Source organism: Myiozetetes cayanensis, unplaced genomic scaffold (genome assembly GCF_022539395.1).
Source record: "Myiozetetes cayanensis isolate MyiCay16 unplaced genomic scaffold, myiCay2020 scf1, whole genome shotgun sequence".
Classification (NCBI taxonomy): domain Eukaryota; kingdom Metazoa; phylum Chordata; class Aves; order Passeriformes; family Tyrannidae; genus Myiozetetes; species Myiozetetes cayanensis.
Window position 1 is genome coordinate 105,720,286 of NW_026086604.1, and position 18,798 is coordinate 105,739,083.

General features: G+C 42.0%; 1 protein-coding gene across 3 annotated transcripts in view; it reads left to right on the top strand.

The window, feature by feature from the left end:
* The window catches only part of ZDHHC3 (zinc finger DHHC-type palmitoyltransferase 3), a 33,192-nt gene extending 14,394 nt beyond the window's left edge, over positions 1-18,798 (top strand). For 2 of the 3 annotated variants that reach the window (XM_050328874.1, XM_050328881.1), the window contains exons 4-7: positions 2,670-2,766; positions 4,677-4,758; positions 6,572-6,702; positions 14,894-18,798. In XM_050328874.1, coding sequence (XP_050184831.1) covers positions 2,670-2,766; positions 4,677-4,758; positions 6,572-6,702; positions 14,894-15,133 — 550 coding nt within the window. In that variant the 3' untranslated portion in view covers positions 15,134-18,798. Of the gene's footprint in view, positions 1-2,669; positions 2,767-4,676; positions 4,759-6,571; positions 6,703-9,386; positions 10,320-14,893 lie in introns of those variants that run through there. The other variant, XM_050328888.1, reaches the window with a different exon arrangement.

An 18,798-nucleotide genomic window follows, 5' to 3' on the forward strand; every position in this document is an offset into this window, starting at 1 on the left:
GTGTGATAGATCAGTATGCCTACTGATCTGTCATGTCCTTTCTTTTTCTGGTAGGATAAACTCCCCGGAAGAGAGTAACTGGTAGTGAGCTTTTTAGTACTAAAGGCAGTGAGCAAAAAAATAACTTCCTAAAATTCTCTTCTACTTTTAAAGCAAGCGAACCTGCTTTCCAGTAAGTAGTTAATGAGTTTGCACTGGTGTCACTTCCTTACCTACTCAAAACCCAATGCGTACCAAGAGAACTTGTACCGGGATTACTGCTGATTTGTGCAGTGGTCTTGTGGGGAGGGGAATACATGGTAATGAGCCGAACAAACTCGTTCTGCTGTTTGCATTTTTCATATTTATTTTCAGAGCTTCAGTTGGCAAATGTTTTTCTTTTTTGTTGTTTTTTTAAATTCTGATCAAAATCGGGAGCTGGTTATTCATCAGGAGCAATGCGATCATGCCTATCACTTATTAATGCTACTGTAAAATCCCCTCTGACAGCTCTTCAATTATGAATGAAACTTCACATCTAAAATGCTGTCTTGATGATGACTCACAGCATAGGTAAATGAAGACAACTCTGGCTAAACACAAAACCTCATCACTGTGGTCCTTTTTTCTATGCTTTAAGATAAGTTTTTAGACGTTAAGATTTGGGAAGCTTATCCCCTGAGCACTGATGCTGTTGAGAATCTTCAGTCAAAAGGTTTTCTATGGACTAGGAAGATTTATTAGACTTCAACACATCAAGGTTGTGCATATTCATCAGCAGGAGATATTGCTAGCGCTATGCCAGAGGGACCAGGATGTTTTTTGATTCATGTGCTATTTAGTGAGTCCCCTAAGCCCAGTAAGCTAGTCCTGACAGCGTTTGGAAGCTGGGTGGTCGAGTAGGGGAAGAGTGTCTAAGTATGGGTAATCCCTGCTGCCTGTACTTTTAAGTCATGGTTTCTGTGTTTCTTTTTCCACCAGCTAGTTTCCTCTTCTGCCTGTCATCCCACTGCTTTTGGTATGTGTACAGGGAATAAAATCTCTCAGCCTTAGCTACCTCTTTCACATCTGTGGCTTGGCTGCTTCAGGTTGTCTCTCTGGGGAACTGGGACCTAGGAGCAGTTGAGGAGATTGCTGTTTGAGAGTCCAGGGGAAGTATGTGCACATCTGCAGACTGGGAGGCATCCTTCTCCTTTACACCACCTGCCCCACCTTCCCCTCCTTTTTTTTTTTATTATTTTTTTAAAGCAGTGGTTGATCGTTATCGTACGAAGTACGTTATCTGGCAGATAAATTGTTTTTACCGTGCCAGCTGATTTTAGTCCCCATGTAGCTTAAAAGTAATTTCAACCGGCTTCTGGCAAAATGAGGCTTTTCCCGTTTTCCACTGCAGCTGGGGCTGGCAGGTAGTGGGGTACCTGAGCTCCCCGAGGAGAAGCATCTCCTGATCTGGCCCTGTGCTGAGAGGCCAGGGCCTGTCTGCCTGACCTTTCATGTAGGATTGGGGTTATAGTAACTAATTTGTTTTTCAGGCATGGCAAGTATCCTTGGGGATTACCCCCTCCCACCACGTAGAGTGAGTGAAAGGCTGTTCCGACAGAGAGGTTTTCTATTATTTATTCATACGTGCAGATAAGAGCATGTTTTTGTTTGAGTTTCCCTTAAGTGTTTGGGTGTTGAAGTTTATTGTTTATATTAAGGTCAAAATACTTTTTGTTATAAGAAGAAAAATAAAATTAGCTGAGCACTCAATCCTTTCTGTTTCAGGGCTGCCAGAATTGTTCTGGAGTGGCTGTTTCCTTTCTGGGTCTATTGTTTGTTTGCTTTGGGTTTTTGTGTTTTTTCATATTTGATTTCTTGTGCTTGTTTGTGCAATGTGGTATCAGGAGACTGCCTTTCGTCTCCTATCATATGAGAAAGCAGCAGAGAAAAAGACTTCCTTTATTATGTGAATTGAAGCAGTTACTGACTAAGCAAGAGAATGATGTTCAGACAAAGTAATAATGTTTTAATTATTTGACTTCTGGCCACAGTGTGCACGCTGGCAAGAATTTGAATTTTGATTTTATTAGTCTGGTTTTGTGAAGTGCTTTAACATCTAATTTCACCTTGAATGTATATTGTGGTACTGTCTTCCTGACTGACTGCCACAGCTGTTTTATGTTAGTTTGTGGCTTACCTTGATGTCAAGAATCTTTTCTAGTGCCTTATTTAACTTTCTATTTTGCAAGTTCCTGCTGCCAGCAAACGTTGGTAAATAAACCTTAGTCTGTAATTAGCAACTCTGAAAAATATCCTTATTCATTACTACTTTTTTGTATCTTTCTGGTTTCTCTTTGTTTTTAATTTGTGGAGATTTTCACAGGTGAAATAGGTTAAAACTAAACAAAATCACAGATTTTTTCCATCTGCCCAAATGTATTGTTCAAATATTTTTGACATAATTTTGACAGAACCACTGATAACATGGCATTAATTTTTGCAGTGGTGATTTGGTATTGTATGGTTCGTTTTTAACAGATTTAGTCGAGATAGAAAACCACAAGCATAAATATGGTGACAAGTAAATTTTTTAAGATTCAAATTTCACTTCTGATTCTTTTCTTTAGTTTCTTTGTTCCCCAAACCCCTGTGAAATCTTGTGTTCCTGGAGTGAAAAGTGCTGTTAATAAAGACCTCTATTCTTTCAGTGTTTGCAAGAGGTGTATTCGGAAAATGGACCATCACTGCCCGTGGGTCAATAACTGTGTAGGAGAGAATAACCAGAAGTACTTTGTACTGTTTACAGTAAGTATTTTGCAAGTGATGCTTGAGGTTGTCCAGTGGGAAGCGCTGAAATGCAGTATGTAGTCCGTGAGGCAGCTCCCAAGGCAGGCTTTCTCTTCCTTCCTGTTTTGGGAGAGCTTTACAGGGAGCTGCTGCAGACTTCTGTTTCACTAGTTAGGGAACATACTCACCCATCCACCTCCACACACACACACACCCATCCACCCACAGCAGTGGGAAAAAACATCATGGGAAGTATTTGCCAGGTTTTTTTGAGGACTGTGTTGACAGTTGTTCAGCATCTATATTGTAATGGGAGTAGTTTGTTGTGGCATTGAGCTCCTCAATGCATGGGCCATCCTTTTACTGTGGGTGGTAGGGTCCCAGGCCATGTGTAAAGCTCCTAAGCATTATAGTTGTATGGGTACCTGTGTGGGATCAGGTAATAAGAGCTGTTGCCACATCTTAAGCGAGGAGTGGGAAGTCAGCATCCCCTTTGGTGAGAATTATCCACCTTTTAATTGCAAGGGGTTTTATTTTTGTACTTGAAAACCAAGGAGGTGTTTGACTTTTTGTGCTATATCTGTAGCATGAGTAAGAAAACAGGAGTGCACACTTGAATACTGCGTATTTCTGGAAGGGTTGAAATGTGTTTCATCAGAGCAAACTGCGAATATCCCGTGGGAGTAGTGTGAACATTACAAGGCTGACTTTCAGTGATGCTCTGTTTTATTAATAAATCTTCTGAGACATCTGTAGGTTTGAGGAAGACTGTTCTCATATTACCAAGTAACAAGGGGGAGATTTTTCAGTTAAATGGAAAGGCTTACTGTTCTATGGTGTGGTTTGCTAGGATGTGGATTACAGAACAAAATTAATCCCGTTTCTTTCCTTTGAGCAAGGTTGTTTTTTCACTTTGAGTGAGCTAGGTGTTTTAGTCCTACCAAAAGGATTTCAGTTTCTATTAAAACTGGACATCTACTTTTAAGCAGACTATATTAAACACTTAATGTAGTTGAGGGAAACAAAATAAGGGTTGCTGGTTTTGTTTTTGGGTACGCTTTTTGAGACCTGAGGAAGTGAAAGAACGGCAGCATACTGAACTGGAAAAAAAAATACTCCCCTATTGCCTTTTACGGCTTCCACAGGGATTTCTTGTAACAAAATCTCTCTCACTTCTAGTATCTGCTGACCTTCGTCAGAGTTTGTAGGTTCAGGAGAGTTGTATTTTTAGCCCTGTCTTAGTAAATTGTAATGAATGTGTAGCATTGCATATAGTTGCTGTTACAACTTCTTGTTACATACACTTTCTGTTACAAAGCTAAGACCTAGTTTAAAACAAAAAGTATTTACTATGAAGTATTAAAGTCAGAGAGAAATTTTCCATGCCAGCATCTGCCTCAGGGAAAGTGCTTATTAAACAAATACATCATTTTTCTGAAACTCATGCTGGAAAACAGATAAAGTGTGTTTTCTGTTTAAAACAAATTATCTGTTGTTTCTCTGAGAGACTACAGGGCTCTCAAGAGCAAGGATGTAAGCTTTGACAGTGTGATACCTAGATGTCAGCATTGCTGTTCTCTGAAAGTTGTGCTGTACTTGGGGGAGATAAGGACAGGAAAGTGCGTGGAAGGGCACTCTGGGACAGGGGAGGCTGGGTTTGTTATCCAGCTGGCTTTGAACTCAGCAGTCTCCCTCATGTTTGCTCAGAGCTGGTACTAAGGCCAGAATGAGTCTGTGTAGTCTTGGTATTTGCCAGCTTCATGGTACTTGTTTAGGGGAGGTGGAAGAGTTTGATGGTTTTTGGAGTTGTTTGTGGTTTGGTTTTGTTTTGAAATATTAGCACTTTGCTTTATTTGAAGTGTTGAGAAGATGTAGCATTTTTGTCTTCAAACTCACCTGGTACCTATATCACATCCTTTATTTTTCAGATGTATATAGCTCTGATTTCCCTGCATGCTTTAATCATGGTGGGATTTCACTTCTTGTATTGCTTTGAAGAAGACTGGACAAGTGAGTACTAACAAAACACCTCATTAAGATATCAGATTAGTTTTTGAGCAAGAACTTATAATGTAGTTTGCTTGTTTCAGAAGAATGCTATCAGGGCTCTGCTATGCTATCTCTATTTTTAATTTTTTTTTTTAATGATCAGTCCTGGAACTTTAAAATTCTTTTTGACCTGCTGAGATCTCTGTCCTGAAAAGTCCTGTTTCAACTTACACCTGATACTGCCTAGGAAAAAGCGGAGATGTAAAGACACCTAACAAGTATGCGTGCAATAACTTAACAGCACTAATTTCCTGAATGCCAGCACAAGATAAGAGGAATGCATATGCTTTTTTTAAAAGGGTAACATGAATCATTCTTGCAAGACTGCCAGAAAAACACACGAACTCAGATCCAAAAATCCACCCTCACAAGAACAAACAATTCCTTTCCAAAAAACAAAAAAAAAAAAGGGCAAACCAAAACCAGAACCCAAGCATCTCAAAAAAGCCAAAATAAAAACTCCAGCCCTCACTCTGAATCAGCCAGTGAGTAAATTTTCACAAAGCCAGTCTGTATACGTTTTTAAAACCACAAATGGATATAGGAAATCCTCGAGGTAATGCTGAGTCAAACAGCAAGCTGTCAGAGAATAAGAATGTATGTGCAGATTTATGTGCTGCTTGTGAATTTTTTTTTGAAAAGTATTAGGGTTTTTTTTCTTGGAATTTCAGTTGTGTTATTCAATATAATGACTGGTTTTAGTTTATACTGTTGCAGAGGATATACATATGAATTCAATTTGACAAGGTTATTCTGCAGTTCAAAACTTAGTAAAACAGCTGCCAACTGTCATTGAGAACTGCATTTGACTACAGTGGCCAGGACCATAAAAGGAAGGATACATCAAAAGATAGTTTCCTTTACCCTCTTTCTCAGAGCCTGTTTGTGTGGGGAAAGCATTTTCCCACCTGTCTTAGGTTTAGCTGGCAGAACAAAGCTGTTATGAGAGATGGATAGGTTGTTCCAGCTCCTTCCATTTGTGCAGATTGTGTTAGCCCCTCATTGTGGTGTATTTGTTAAAGCTTAACATCTCATGAGAAAAATACAGGCTTTTGGTGAAAGTCTTGGATTTTGAAGAAATCTAGAGATGTTCTGACATTTATAACACTCAACACTATGAGCTTGGCCCTATAGCATTTTTCTTCCCCTTCCTTTCTTCTAGTTCTCTTTTGTATTTACCTTCTTGGTTTGGGGTTTTTTTAGCTCTTGCTTGAGTTTGCAGTATAGATTATGAGGAAAAATAAGATTTTGGCTTAATCCGACCTTCTTTAGGTCATGGCTTAGAGCAGTTACGAAAGGAAGCATACTCTAGTTTTAGGTTGCTGCTACATATCCTTGTGTCCTGACTGCCAGCTTGAGATTTCTAATCGACTTTGTCACTGTGGAAAATCTGTTAAGACTAAGGTTTAAGAGAGAAGCTACAGGTGAAATGGAGTAGAATGAAGTCCTAGTCAGTATGCTGGGGAAAAACCGAAATGGAAAAGCAGGTTGAAGTGCTGCAGGGTTTGTTTGTTTTTGTTTTGTTGTTTTTGGTTTTGGGGGTTTTTGTTTTGTTTTTGGGTTTTTTATTTGTTTGTTTGTCTTTTCTTTTTTTGAAACTTGTGGGAGTGACCATTTTATGAATGTGAGAGCTTCCCTGTATACTTTTCGGGGACGGTGACCATATAATTTATTTGTCAGCTTGAGTATGGAAAACTTGTGGCTTAGCAGGTGTTTTGCAGCTGCTGCATTAGTTGATGTCTACCATTCCAACTCTGTTGTTTTATCTTCACAGAGTGCAGTTCCTTCTCTCCACCGACTACAGTGATTCTTCTCATCCTGTTGTGTTTCGAGGCTCTCCTGTTTCTCATCTTCACCTCAGTTATGTTTGGGACCCAAGTACACTCCATCTGCACTGATGAAACGGTGAGTGTCTCACACTCTCTCTCCTTTACCTTGTCTCTTATCATTTGTAGAAAAAGTGAAGGGTGACAGGTTTTTACCTCATTGCACAGGATGTTCATGTACCCCTTGAGGGAAGATCCAGTGTAATAAACTGAGCTATCACAGTGCTGGATTGTGGTCCCTGCAGGTTACTGTGGGAAGTAGCGTATGCCTATGTATTGGCTGGGATGCTGTGTTCATAGTACCTCCAATAAAGTAGGCATTGGTAACTGGGATTACTCTGTAGAGAGTATTTTTCCCTACGGATTCAAGACCCTTTTTTTCTTTGCTTTTCCACTGGTATTGTCTGAAACTCAGCTGTGCCCTGGTTGTCACTGTTTACAGGTTAATGTACTGGAAAGCCAAGATGAGTAGGTGGGGGAGGGATACACACACACACACACACACACACACACACACACGGAGACTTCTTTTTGTCTACAAGATTTTCCAGTTTTTGCTACTTATTAAATAGTTCAAAAACATACCAGAGGCAAAAAGAAAAAGGAGTGGGGTAGGCTTGTGGAACCCTGCTGGTTACAGTCTGCTGGAAATCCATCAAATCATCCCCAATTCAAGGGTGGCATAGTAGAGGTTACATAGCAGCGTTGCAGTCCATCCTATATCCCTGCATTTCCCCACTTCTGTAAAGATGGAACTGGTGACTCCTGGGTGTGTTCCCACACTTGTGAATACTTCTAGTCTTCACCAAGCACGCTCAGATATAATTGAATTGACTGGAGTGGTTGGAGAGAAGTGATAGTCTTAAAAGAGTGACAGCTCTTCTTTCCTCCCCTGCCTCCTTTAGGTTTCTTTCCCCTTGTTTGCCCATGGCCAGTGGAAGCTAGAATAGGTATTTTTGCTGCCACTGGAGAGGTATGATTGGCATCATATGCTGTGAGGGCCCATTGCTCCTGCGTCCTTTTTTGCAGTGCTTCTTTTTAATGCTTGGCTTCTGCAAGAGGCTGATGTTCCACCTGTGGCTCTTCTGTGTTCAGAGGAAGACTTCATTGTTCTTTCTGATGGGGAGAGCCCCAGGAAGAAGTGCAGTGTTTTACAGATCCTGCTGGGCTTGACTTCATCAGTAAGCGTGTAAATTAGCAATGCTGCCTGTGAAGTTATCATTTGAATTTCTCTGTCTTTGAAACCTGTCAAGAATTTTTAGAAGCTGTTTTCTAGAGCTGGGCAACCAAATAAGTTCCCCAGATTTTCCCTGCCCCTCTAATTCTGGGGACTTAGAGATGTTAAAGGAGCAATGCCACAATCTAAAATAAAAAAAAAAAAATGAAATATGGTCTCCCCCTGTTGGGTTGTGTGTTTTCATTTTTGTTTTCTTTTTTGAATATGTACCTTTTGAATAAGGATTTAGCTCTGTGGAATGTCTCATTGTTGATTTGCTAGCATTGAGCTAGCTGTGTCTGGCAAGCAATCTGTTTTGAGCAGAGGAATACTTCCAGGTGAAATTCTTCTTCTTGTGCTCTCTTGCAGTGTTTTACTTCACATTTTAGACAGCAGGGCTGTGTCTTACCCTTTTTTCACCTTTCTCTTCCAATCATTGGGAGACACCATTCCTCATCTTGAGAATGCTGTCCCACTAAGATGGTTCCTTTCTACCTGAAGGGAGCCAGAGCCCTGGTATTTTGCTCTTGTCTCTAGAGGTGGCATTTCCCGGGGATCAGCACAACTCCTGCAGTTGACCCATGTTGTGTTCTTCAGAGCTCCCAGCACCGGTAATTTGAGACACACAGATGTATTGCAGTGCATTAATCCATAGCATGGGAGAGACATGTAGGTCAGGAGAAACCTTACCTTGCAAGAGATGCAGAGTTAAAGAACAGAATGATCTGCCTGCTGCTACCCATGGATGAGTAATGCATTACAGTGACTGCACTTGTTCATTTTGCTTCTGTGGCAGGCCAGGCATATATGGCTCTCCTGAAAGACCAAATTCACTTTGTGGGTTTTAGACACAATATGGAATTTTTAATTTTTTTTTTTTTTTTTTTTAATGTTTAACTAATGAATGTTTCAGCTGATTGCTTGATGGCTTATTTTTGTTCTGCCTCTAACCTTTACTAAACAATGCCAATGATTTCTTCAAATCAGTGTCTTATTTTAACCCTTTCTCCCTGCAGTCAGCCCATGCATGTTTTAGCAGTGATTCTAATGACATATGAAGAGGCAAGAGGTAGACTCAGCTACACTGAGCCATGGGCACTTCCTGAACTTGCTTGGTGAATCTGGGAGCATTATAAAGATTATCTTTGGGTTTGTGGGGTTTTTTTGGTTCTTTTTTGTTTGTTTTTTTTGTCTGCAAGCTTATAATGGATTCTTCTAAAACTTTTCCATCTGGTTAGCACATAACGTGTTCAGCCATTAAAGCACATACTTTTTGTTTGGTTTTAAGTGGTGGGGTTTTTTTCTTAATTGACATCACAGTATCTAGGACTGAACAAATTGAAAGTAATTTTATTTCCAAGGAACATTCTCTAGCCTTAGTATTTTTAAATATAAAACAGTGAGAAGAAAAGGAAAGGCAGTACAGGTGCATTTGTATTTTCTTACTCCATCCTTTGGATAAGGGGTAACTGAGAGTAGACTTCTCCCCGAATCCGGAACTACAGAATCTGAGTATTTGACTGAAAATGTGATATTTCTGTTTTCAGGGAATAGAACAGTTGAAAAAGGAAGAGAGAAGATGGGCTAAAAAAACAAAATGGATGAACATGAAAGCAGTATTTGGCCATCCGTTCTCTATAGCATGGCTTAGCCCATTCGCAACACCAGACCAAGGAAAAGCAGACCCGTACCAGTACGTGGTCTGAGGAATTCTTGACCAGCATTTCCACTAAAATAGAAACATATTACAGCACTACTGTTACAAATTTTCCATGAATGTTTAAAACGAAAAGCAAAATGAACTTTTTTTATGTCTATTAAATGGCTGATAATTGCAGAGAAAAAAAAGCCCTGTATTCCACCATTTTAGATAATTCTATATCTCTGGCTGAAACTGCTGCTGCTTTTTTTTTTTTTTTTCCTCTTTTTTTTTTTTTTATCACATTAACTTTACTGGCATTTGTTTCTCTCTGCTTTCTGTATGGCATAACTAATGTGAAGGGGATCCTCTCTTCTCTGTTATGACCCACCTCTTCTGAATAAATTCTCATGCTGTCTCCTGACTGTGATGAGCTCTGTGGATGACATGTGAGTGCCAACAGCCCTACACAGACACCTTTGGACTTCCTGAAGGAGCACGTTGCTCTTTCATAAGTGAACTTGAACAGGGAAGCAGATACTTCGTGTACCAAAAGGTGCAAGACGAGAAGGCAACACAGCAAGAAAACCAGTTGACCTGGTGATCGCATACAGTTAAAGTACTTGAAGGTTGCCAACACCAGTTCCCACCCCACACTCTTTTTTTTTTCTTCCAGCCACAGAACTGATTCCATCTTTCTGGCATTATTTTGTCTGTTCCCTCCCTAGTCTGCAGGAAATTGTTACCCTTTTAGGATAACTGTGGCAGATTTAGAAGACTCTTTGGATTATTAAATGCCTTACACTTGCAGGAAAGGAAGAAAGCTAATTTTCAAGTGTTTAGAATAGCAGAATCATGTTCTTTGTGTGTGTTTGTCTTGGTAAATGACTTGATAGAGCAATGCCTGCTAAACAGTGTTAACGTGAAAAAAAATTACATGATTGCCCAGATTACTATAAAGACTCATATTGATGGGATGTGTAAGTGTACCAGGGTGATTAATTCTATATTCTTAGCATTGCCCTGGTTTAGAGCTTTGTAAGTCTTTTCTCATATTTATACATACGTGTGTGTGTGTGTAAATGCACGCACATATATGTGTAAGTGTTTTAAATTGGGAAATATTTATGGTAAGGAGCATGCATGCTGTTATGAACTGTGTGGTGATGAAAGTGGGAGGGACAGAAGGCATTCCAAAAACGGGTAAAGCTAAACCTTTCATAACTACAAATGACATCTTGTGTTCTGGCAGGAATTTTTTTTATATTTTTGGATTGTGACTCCTATGGGCTCATCAGATGAATTGCAAACAAAGGAAATACACAGATCAGCTGTGTCTATGACTTCCAAGGAATCTTTTCTTTCCTTGGTTTAAAATAAAATGGTATTTTTTTGGAAACTGACCTGTTTAGACTGCTTCAAAGCCACAGGGAAAAGGGAGGGAGATTGGGGAAGGAGAAATTTAATGGATGTCTCATTTTGGAAGTAATGTGAATGCTGCATCTTTTCAATCTGTCAATGCTTCCATATGGAAAACAAATGCAATAAAACTTTTGCAAAAACTTGTTTGCTGTTCTTTCTTTCTTCGCTTCAAATGCTGGGAAAAATCTGTAATGGTTTTCTGAACTTTCACTTCCATTTGCAAGCAGGCAGAAGGATACAAAGCTCAATTAACTAAGTGTTCAACTTTTAAGTTTGGAAGTGAGTTAACTGGTAATACACCAATATGTTAATCAGGGGTTTCATGTCTCCACTTGGGAGAGGTTGTAACTCTGTTTTTAGTGTGCAGTGGTGTTTCTCAGAGAATGCTCCCAGCTTGATAGTGAAGGGCCGGATCTTTGGCTGGGGTCAGTTCAGCCAGTGAGGCACGTGCAGGTGGTAACTCGAACTGGTAGAGAATCTGGCCCAAAAGCTGTCTTAATGCAAAATCAGATATATTGAGGGGGAGAGGCTTTAGTGACTTAGGCAATTAACTAATGAATGCATCTCTCTGTTCAGTTCACTGCTTTAAAAATTGCTTCGATTATGAATTCTGCATTCCTGTTTGGGTTTATTTTAATTAACCTTGTTGGTTATGCATCTTGGAGGAAGATTGGTTACTCTCTTCTGGCGTTTTGACCACTGTGGAAAAATGTGTAACTGCTGAGTTTTTCTTACTTAAAACAAATGCAAATTGTTTAACAGCATTATGCAGTATTGATATCTTCAGTCAAACTGGTTTTTTTTTTTAAATGAGGCATCATCACAGAAATGCCATTGGTACCTGTGGCAGGTGTGTGTGGCAGCAACTGAGGGTCCTCAGTTTTACTTGTGCTGTGCAACTTGGTGGTGCAATTTGATGCAATTTGAATGGTACTAAATGTGAGTCAGTATTAATACGAGAAAGACAAACTGGTTTGCTTCTGGAAAGTATTTTCTCGGGCAGGACAACCCATTTTGAGATGCTGGTGGTTCTGTTTTACTTAGCTAAGAGAAATTGAAGTCTAACTCAAATCAGTGTCCTTCAGTATTGGAAAGCTAAGTGATACTCCCAAGCAGAAATAAGTGCAAGGAAGTGGTGTAAGAAAAGTCTGCCTTAATCATGATTTCCAATGGCAATGCTTTCAGTGTCTTAACCATCAAATTGTCACAATGCTTGTCTTTTCATTTCACTCTTTCCTTTCATATTTTGAAAGTGCATGAAAAGAAATTAATGCATTGCTTCTAACATGCAAGAGCTGCCCTGCAGATTGTTTCTGGGTCAGGCCATGCAGCCCACCATCCTTCTCTGGCACTGGGCAGGAGCAGATAACTGAAGGCAGTAGTGGGGGAAACAGGGTATATCCTCCAGCATCATAGTGGCCACAGGTCAACCTTATCTTACTGTCCCCATGTTTGCAATGCTGTACCTCTTTCTGAAGTGGGAATGTCCAGTATTTTATATTTCTTGGTTTACGTCTTCTCTTTTCAGTATTGGTTCAAAATGATGTAACTTGGAATTCCCATGATGCATCATGGGAAAAAGAAACAGGTGTTGGTTTAACTTGATATACAAAATTCCCACTTTCTAAAGTAATGGTGAGAGATTTTATCTAAATATATATTTAAAAAAAAAACCCAAAAGTTTCATTAAACAGTAACAAGACATCTTCAACAGCTGTGCTTTCTTTCCGTCCTCCTAAATTCTTTTTAAGGCATAACCTCACACCCTACTGACCATGTGGCTGGCAGCCAAATTAGATCAAGATACAATTACAAAACCTGTGCTTATTTTGAATACGTGCTGTGAAGGGATTAGTGAGGTCAGGCTGAGACAGAGAAAGTATGGCCCTCCCTGCTCTAAAGAGCTGCTCCCTAATTGGCATTAGCACAGCCCCAGCATGACCTTGCTTATCTCCTTGGTTAGCAGATGCTGCTCAGAGCAGGTGAGCAGTGGTTTTTTTTGGGGGGAGGAAAGGAGGGGTTGGCACCCCGGAAGTGTTCCAAATCTGTATTCCCAATCTAGATGGCAGCAGGGATCAAAACAGATTAAGCACGTGATTGAGGGCAGGGTTAAAGCTTGTGCTGCCAGGGAAGGGTTTAAATGCTTGGTGTCTGTCTCTCCTCCTGCTCTGTGCTTCTTGTTTTCCTTCTCTCTAGATACTCACACAGTAAGTGCTGCAGCCGTGGTGCCAGTTTGTTACTAATGCATGGGAAATTTCTGCAGTTCGCTAAGGAACAGCCAACAACCAAAGGTGGTCTTCTGCTTTCAGCTGCTAAAGCCTCTGCCTCCCGGTTGCACAGCCACTGGGTGCTGGAAATGGAGTATCCTGGAGGAAGAGCACGTGGTAGTAGTGCTAAAACGCTCTGCTCTGCTCCTCTCCCAGCTTGCCCAGCAGGGAGGTAAGGTCGGGCCCTGGCTGCAGCAGCACCAAGTGTGGTGTCCCAAGGGACCAGAGGCTGAAAGGGATTTTCCCTGGAGCCCTTGAAGCGGTACATTTGCAAACTTGGGAGCAGAGCGAGGGGATGCAGGGCCTGTGCTTAGCATTCAAAGTCCTTCAGGGCTTGGCTTTTTCCTGAAATTGCAACCCTGAAGAATTCCGAGTTGGTGTTGTGTCGTTCCTTTCTTCGCATTCACTGCTGGGTTTCTCCTAAGTCAGCACAGAGAAACGGGGCATGAATGAAGCTCAAAAAAAGCTTCACACGTAGTGTTTCAATTTATGGTGTGTTTTCTCCTGGGTCTGCTCGTGCTGACTCAGTGTTGTTGCAAAACTGGGCTGCTGCTATGGTGTTATTTGTAAGGCTGATTGTGAGTGCAGCTGTGCTGCTTGAGCTCCTGCGTGTATTTGTTTCCCCCCGCTGCGAAGCTTTGAATGTGGTGTGTCGTTAAGAAAAATCTGTAGAATTAGAACGTGACAAGTGTGTAGTTCATCCAGCTCTTCTAATACCGTTCTTTCATACAGTTTTAACTGAATTTGCTCGTTTTTTTTTCCTTTCCTTGAGTTTCTCAAAACTGGGATCCAGTGTTCTCGCTTCTCTAAGAACAGACTTTCTGTGGTCACTTGTGTGTCATCGTGAGTGTATCCTACACAGCTGCAGATCTGACTCCTCTCATACACGATACAGAAGATGTGCATAAAAAATTGTGCCCTATTTCACACAGTGGTAGCCTTAAAGAAAATACATGAAGAAAATAAATTTTAGTTCTTTATTTCTACATGGAAAAGACTACCAAGAAAAAAATGCTGCCACCCAGATTTGGTGTATCTGTTCTTTAAGTACAATCAAAATGTTTACTTTACTAAAAGCAATGTTCTTGGAGGGAGAATGAATCAGAATATTGACTGACTAAGGTTCCAGTCCTGTTCTGAAGCCTCCACTTCCACCTGTACAGAATTTCTCACCTCCCAGGGAGCTATCTGGCTTGCATTGTGATTTGTTTCTGATAATTTGGTAAATGGAAATTGTGTTCTTAAATGTTTGCTCTTAACTGGCACAGAGTGATCTCCGAGCTATGGCACTGGTAAATTCCTCCTGGAAAAAGGTGCAGTATTTTGCCTGTATCTAAACTGTTGCAAAAATGCCCACATAAGGTGAAACACAGTTCTAACTGTGTTTTGTCACTCCTTGGAGGGATTCAAAAAGCCGCATGAGAAGAGGTCCGTGTCTCTCAAAAGGCTGGCTTTTCAGGAGCCAGCTCTGTACCATGAAAATCAATAGCAACTGATGCCAAAATACGTCTGAAAGATTCAGATTGTCCACGAATTTGATCTTGTTTAGGGTTTTGTTGTTAAATTCAGAGACAAAGCTCTCACTAATGCAGGATGTCTGTCTTCATTGTTAACTTGAACTCGAATAGCATCGGTGTGGCAGTTGGATAGGCAGTTCTGCCTGTGCTACAGTGCCCAAATACCTGCTATAAACGTGAGGCGACCCTAAACTCTCCTCTTCTTGCAGGGTATCGAGCGACTTAAGAATCAGAAGCCAACCTGGGAGAAGATCAGCGGCTGGGAGGGAATGAAGCTGGCGTTCGGCGGTGCCTTCTCTTTGGGTTGGTTCAACCCTTTCTCAAACCTGAACTGCGAGAGGCCAGCGCCGGCTGAAGCGGCAGCAGCAGCTCCCGCGTCTGAAATACTGACCCAAGAGGAAATCGAGCAGTTTCTCGCTCGAGACGTTGCCATCCAGGTACACGAATAAGCAAAGCATCCTCTGCGATACCAGGAGAAGCTTTCAGGTGTTTTCTTTTTAATAACTTCTCGTGCTGGAGATTTAAAGGCGTTGGTTTTTAACATACTTCTGGTGCATTAAAAAATTCAGGACTATTTGTCTGGAAGCTGGGCACAGCACTAGCAGAAGCAATGCAGATCTCCAGAGAGAGCTTTATAAGTGAGGGGTTTCATAAGCTCCTTTTCAGACCTGTTCCAGCTGCTTTATTGAGCTTTTCTTCCATGGCCCTTAAGGACAGTTTATAATTGTCAGATAGATTGGTTCCAGTTCCCAGAAAATGTGGAAGTCTGGTTAACTAGGGTGTCCGGTTAACCTTTTGTTCTTACAGCCTTCTGGAGGACTAAACGTGTGATGGCAAGACTAGCCCAGCTCTGTAAGTTTTTGTGAAAAACGCATCCTCTTCAGCCCATCTCATCGTATGGATGCTGCATGCGGGTTATGAAAGTTGCTGGTGTGCAGGTCTTAGCAGAGGTGGGATACAGGGCTATGGATGCAGCAGATGGATGAGCTCACCCTGGGTGTAATTCCTTTGGGCTCTGAAATATCTCCCTCCAGGGATAAATTTTTACCCTCTGTGCTTCTGGGACTGCCCAAGACTGGTGGTGCTTGTCAGAGCTGGTGGGCTTGTGGCGGTGCCCGGCTGGCAGGAGCTTTCACCTGTGGTGAGTGCAACCAAGAACAGGCAAATGTTGGCCCTGCCACTGAACTTTTGCCCCGGTTTGTTTAAACATAAGATGTGTGGAACAGGAGCTGCCTGGCCAACCCCTGCAGCCCAGAAAGCAGGCAAATTGTCTAGGCCAGGTACCAGGGCTATTTCTGCAGTCAGAGAGAGAGAGAGAGAGGAACACCCTGCTGATGGAGGTACTGCCCTCTCTCCATTTGACTTGTCTAATTTAGATGTCTCTTTTTTTTCCTTTTCTTGATAGCTAGAGTTAGTTGAGAATGAATAGTGCCTCTTAATCTTACTGGGGTTTAACGTTGTCCTAACAGTACGTGCCATTGCACAGGGTTTCCCTACTCTAATTTTGCAGCCAGCTCCTGGTGAACGTTGCAGAAGGAACATGCATCTCTCAAAGAAGGCATCACTGCAGGTGGCAGTAGCTGTAGCAAAGTCATGCAGAGGTGTTGCTAGGCCCTGCATTCAGATGCACTACAAACACTTGGCATCCTCCAGATGTCAGGGTAGTTTTAATTTAGACTGTTTTTCACGTGTTTGGGGGTTTTTCCCCTCTGTCATATGCCTTAGCTTAATTGTCATTAGGGACATGTTCCTGGTTTCCCCACCACAGAATATGCTTGATTTTATCTCCTCCTCCCCTGTAACATGGACCAAAGATAATTGCTTCCTCTCAAAAGTAAGAGAAAGGAGGTTTTGGGATGAAAGCATGGTATTGTGAAAGACGTGTATGAAATTTTATTATTCATAGCAATGATATCAAATGGAATTTTTGCAGGATTTGTTAAAAAAAAATTTTTACCCCCAAAAAGCATCTTAGGATGTATTAATGGTGTGACATTCAGGGCTACTGTGGAGGGATGAGATTCTCTCCTGGACTTGTCCTCTGCCTTTTTCTGGCAAAGGTACTGGAAACAAATGGAGTGCCTTGACTGTTTAAGAACACAGCTTGTTCTTGCTAAAATCCAGGGTGTATTTACGAACAGTTGTCCCATCTCCTCTTCCCTCTGGATGTCTGTCCTCTTTGTCAGTGAAAAATAGATCTAGAAAAAGTCATTAGGAACTGTGTGTTTATAACCTTTTGGGTAAAGGGAAGCACCCTGCATTTGAGAGGCAATGAGGTACCCTCTCATGCCATTTAGACATCAGGTCTTGAGTGTCTTTGCCCTGTGCAGCAGTGGGATACTGAGAGGAAAAAGCTCTCCTACTTGTGCACCAGCCCACATTCCTCTCTGTCAGCATCCCACGGGAAAGGGACGTCAGGGACATACACCTATAAGGGATTTCCTGTAGGGAGTAATGGGCATGTTGAAGGAGGAAGAATAAGAGTGCCCTTTTTAGCTCATATTTTCTAATTTTGGCTTGCTGTTCCGCCTCTGCATCCAGTTAACATCCCTGCCTCTGGTACTGTGTCTGCAGTGGGAATGGTGCCACAGGGAGAAACTAGTTAATGGCTGAAAATCACCTTGAGGTATATGGGAAAATCAGCTTGGGAGAGACCCCTGTGTGCTGCATTTCTCAGGACAGAGACACCACTAACGTGGCTTTGGGTAGGCATGGATGCAGGCAGCATATTTTCTTCTCCACTCTCAGACCTGGTTCATCTCATCATGAGAACCAGAGTCCTTTGCTTCTGTTTCCCACCTCTCTTATTGTTCCTCAGGTACTGGCATTTCTGGATTTGGGGTTTTTTTAATAGGTGAAATGGAAAAACAGTGTGAAGGGGAGGGTGAGAGCCAGAACAGCCATCTCCCCTCCTCAAATTACAGTTTGAGCAAGAGACAGGCACGTGTCCCTGTGCCTTATGCAGAGCATGAACAGCCAGCCCAGCCCCAGCTCTGGTGCCCCCAGGACCTGGTGGAGTGATTTCTTATGTCCAGAAAATCAGGTCTGGTGTTTCTTGGCTATCAGTCCTCCTTGTCCTCCTCTTCCTTCTCCCCTCCCAGAGTCCCAGTACGCCTTGGTGTATCTCATCTGTCTCATTGTAGTGACAGTGACAACTGTCAGAAATCACTCAAGTCTTCAGAAGTTGGAAAAATCTGGTTTATCCACAGCTTTAGTAGAAACCTCCTTCTTCAATGATTACGTGGTAGCAGGAGACCAAACATGATTTTCATGAAATTGAAACCAAACCCTCCGTTTTTCTCTCCTTCCCTCCACGCACTTCTTGCCCTTTGTTAAATCACGCCTTCATCTTCAAGCCATGCTGCTATAGTCCCATCTGGGTTCTGGCTGGACCTTGCCAGGTCCCAGGGAAGGCTCTCCTGGAAATCATGCTTATGGTGGGGGGCTGGGGAGGATGCTGCCTCTGCACTGCTTGGTGTGGGACATGGTCCGCTGATGATCCCGTCACCTGCTCTGAGGTGAGGTGTTATTATGTGATGAACATGGCCGTAGCAAATGTGGAAAGTGTTCTTGTACTTCTTACCTGGTGCCTTCTGCAGCAGGTTTTCTATGCAAGTAAAGAATTTACATCTCTTAAAAATATTTTTTGCTGTTTGTAACTCCTTTTCGTGTTATTGTACTTACTAAAGAACTAATACTTCATCTGCCAAGGACCACCACTGCTCCCCCCTACCCTGTGGACATGATGCACATGGACCCTGCACCCACTCTGGCTGCAGAGAGGAGCTCCCACTCCCTGCTGTGCCACCACAGGAGGTGACTTCTTGGGGACCCAGTGCTGCTGTGGGGCACTGGAACATCGTGGGCAGAGGGGCAGCAGGGGTCAGGGCAGCCTGACCCCCTTCTGTGGCCCAGCAGCCAACTCTGAAACACAGGAGAGGGGTTAAAACCTTCTTTTTTGCCTTTTTTTGTCCTTCGGGTTTTTTTCCTCCTCCCTTTTTATGGGGTGGCACATAATCAGATGTAGTCACCATTTCTTTTTCCCACTCTATGGCCTTGGTGCTTGAGCATTTGCCTTTTAAATAAACAAATAAATAACCCCCTATGTTACTGT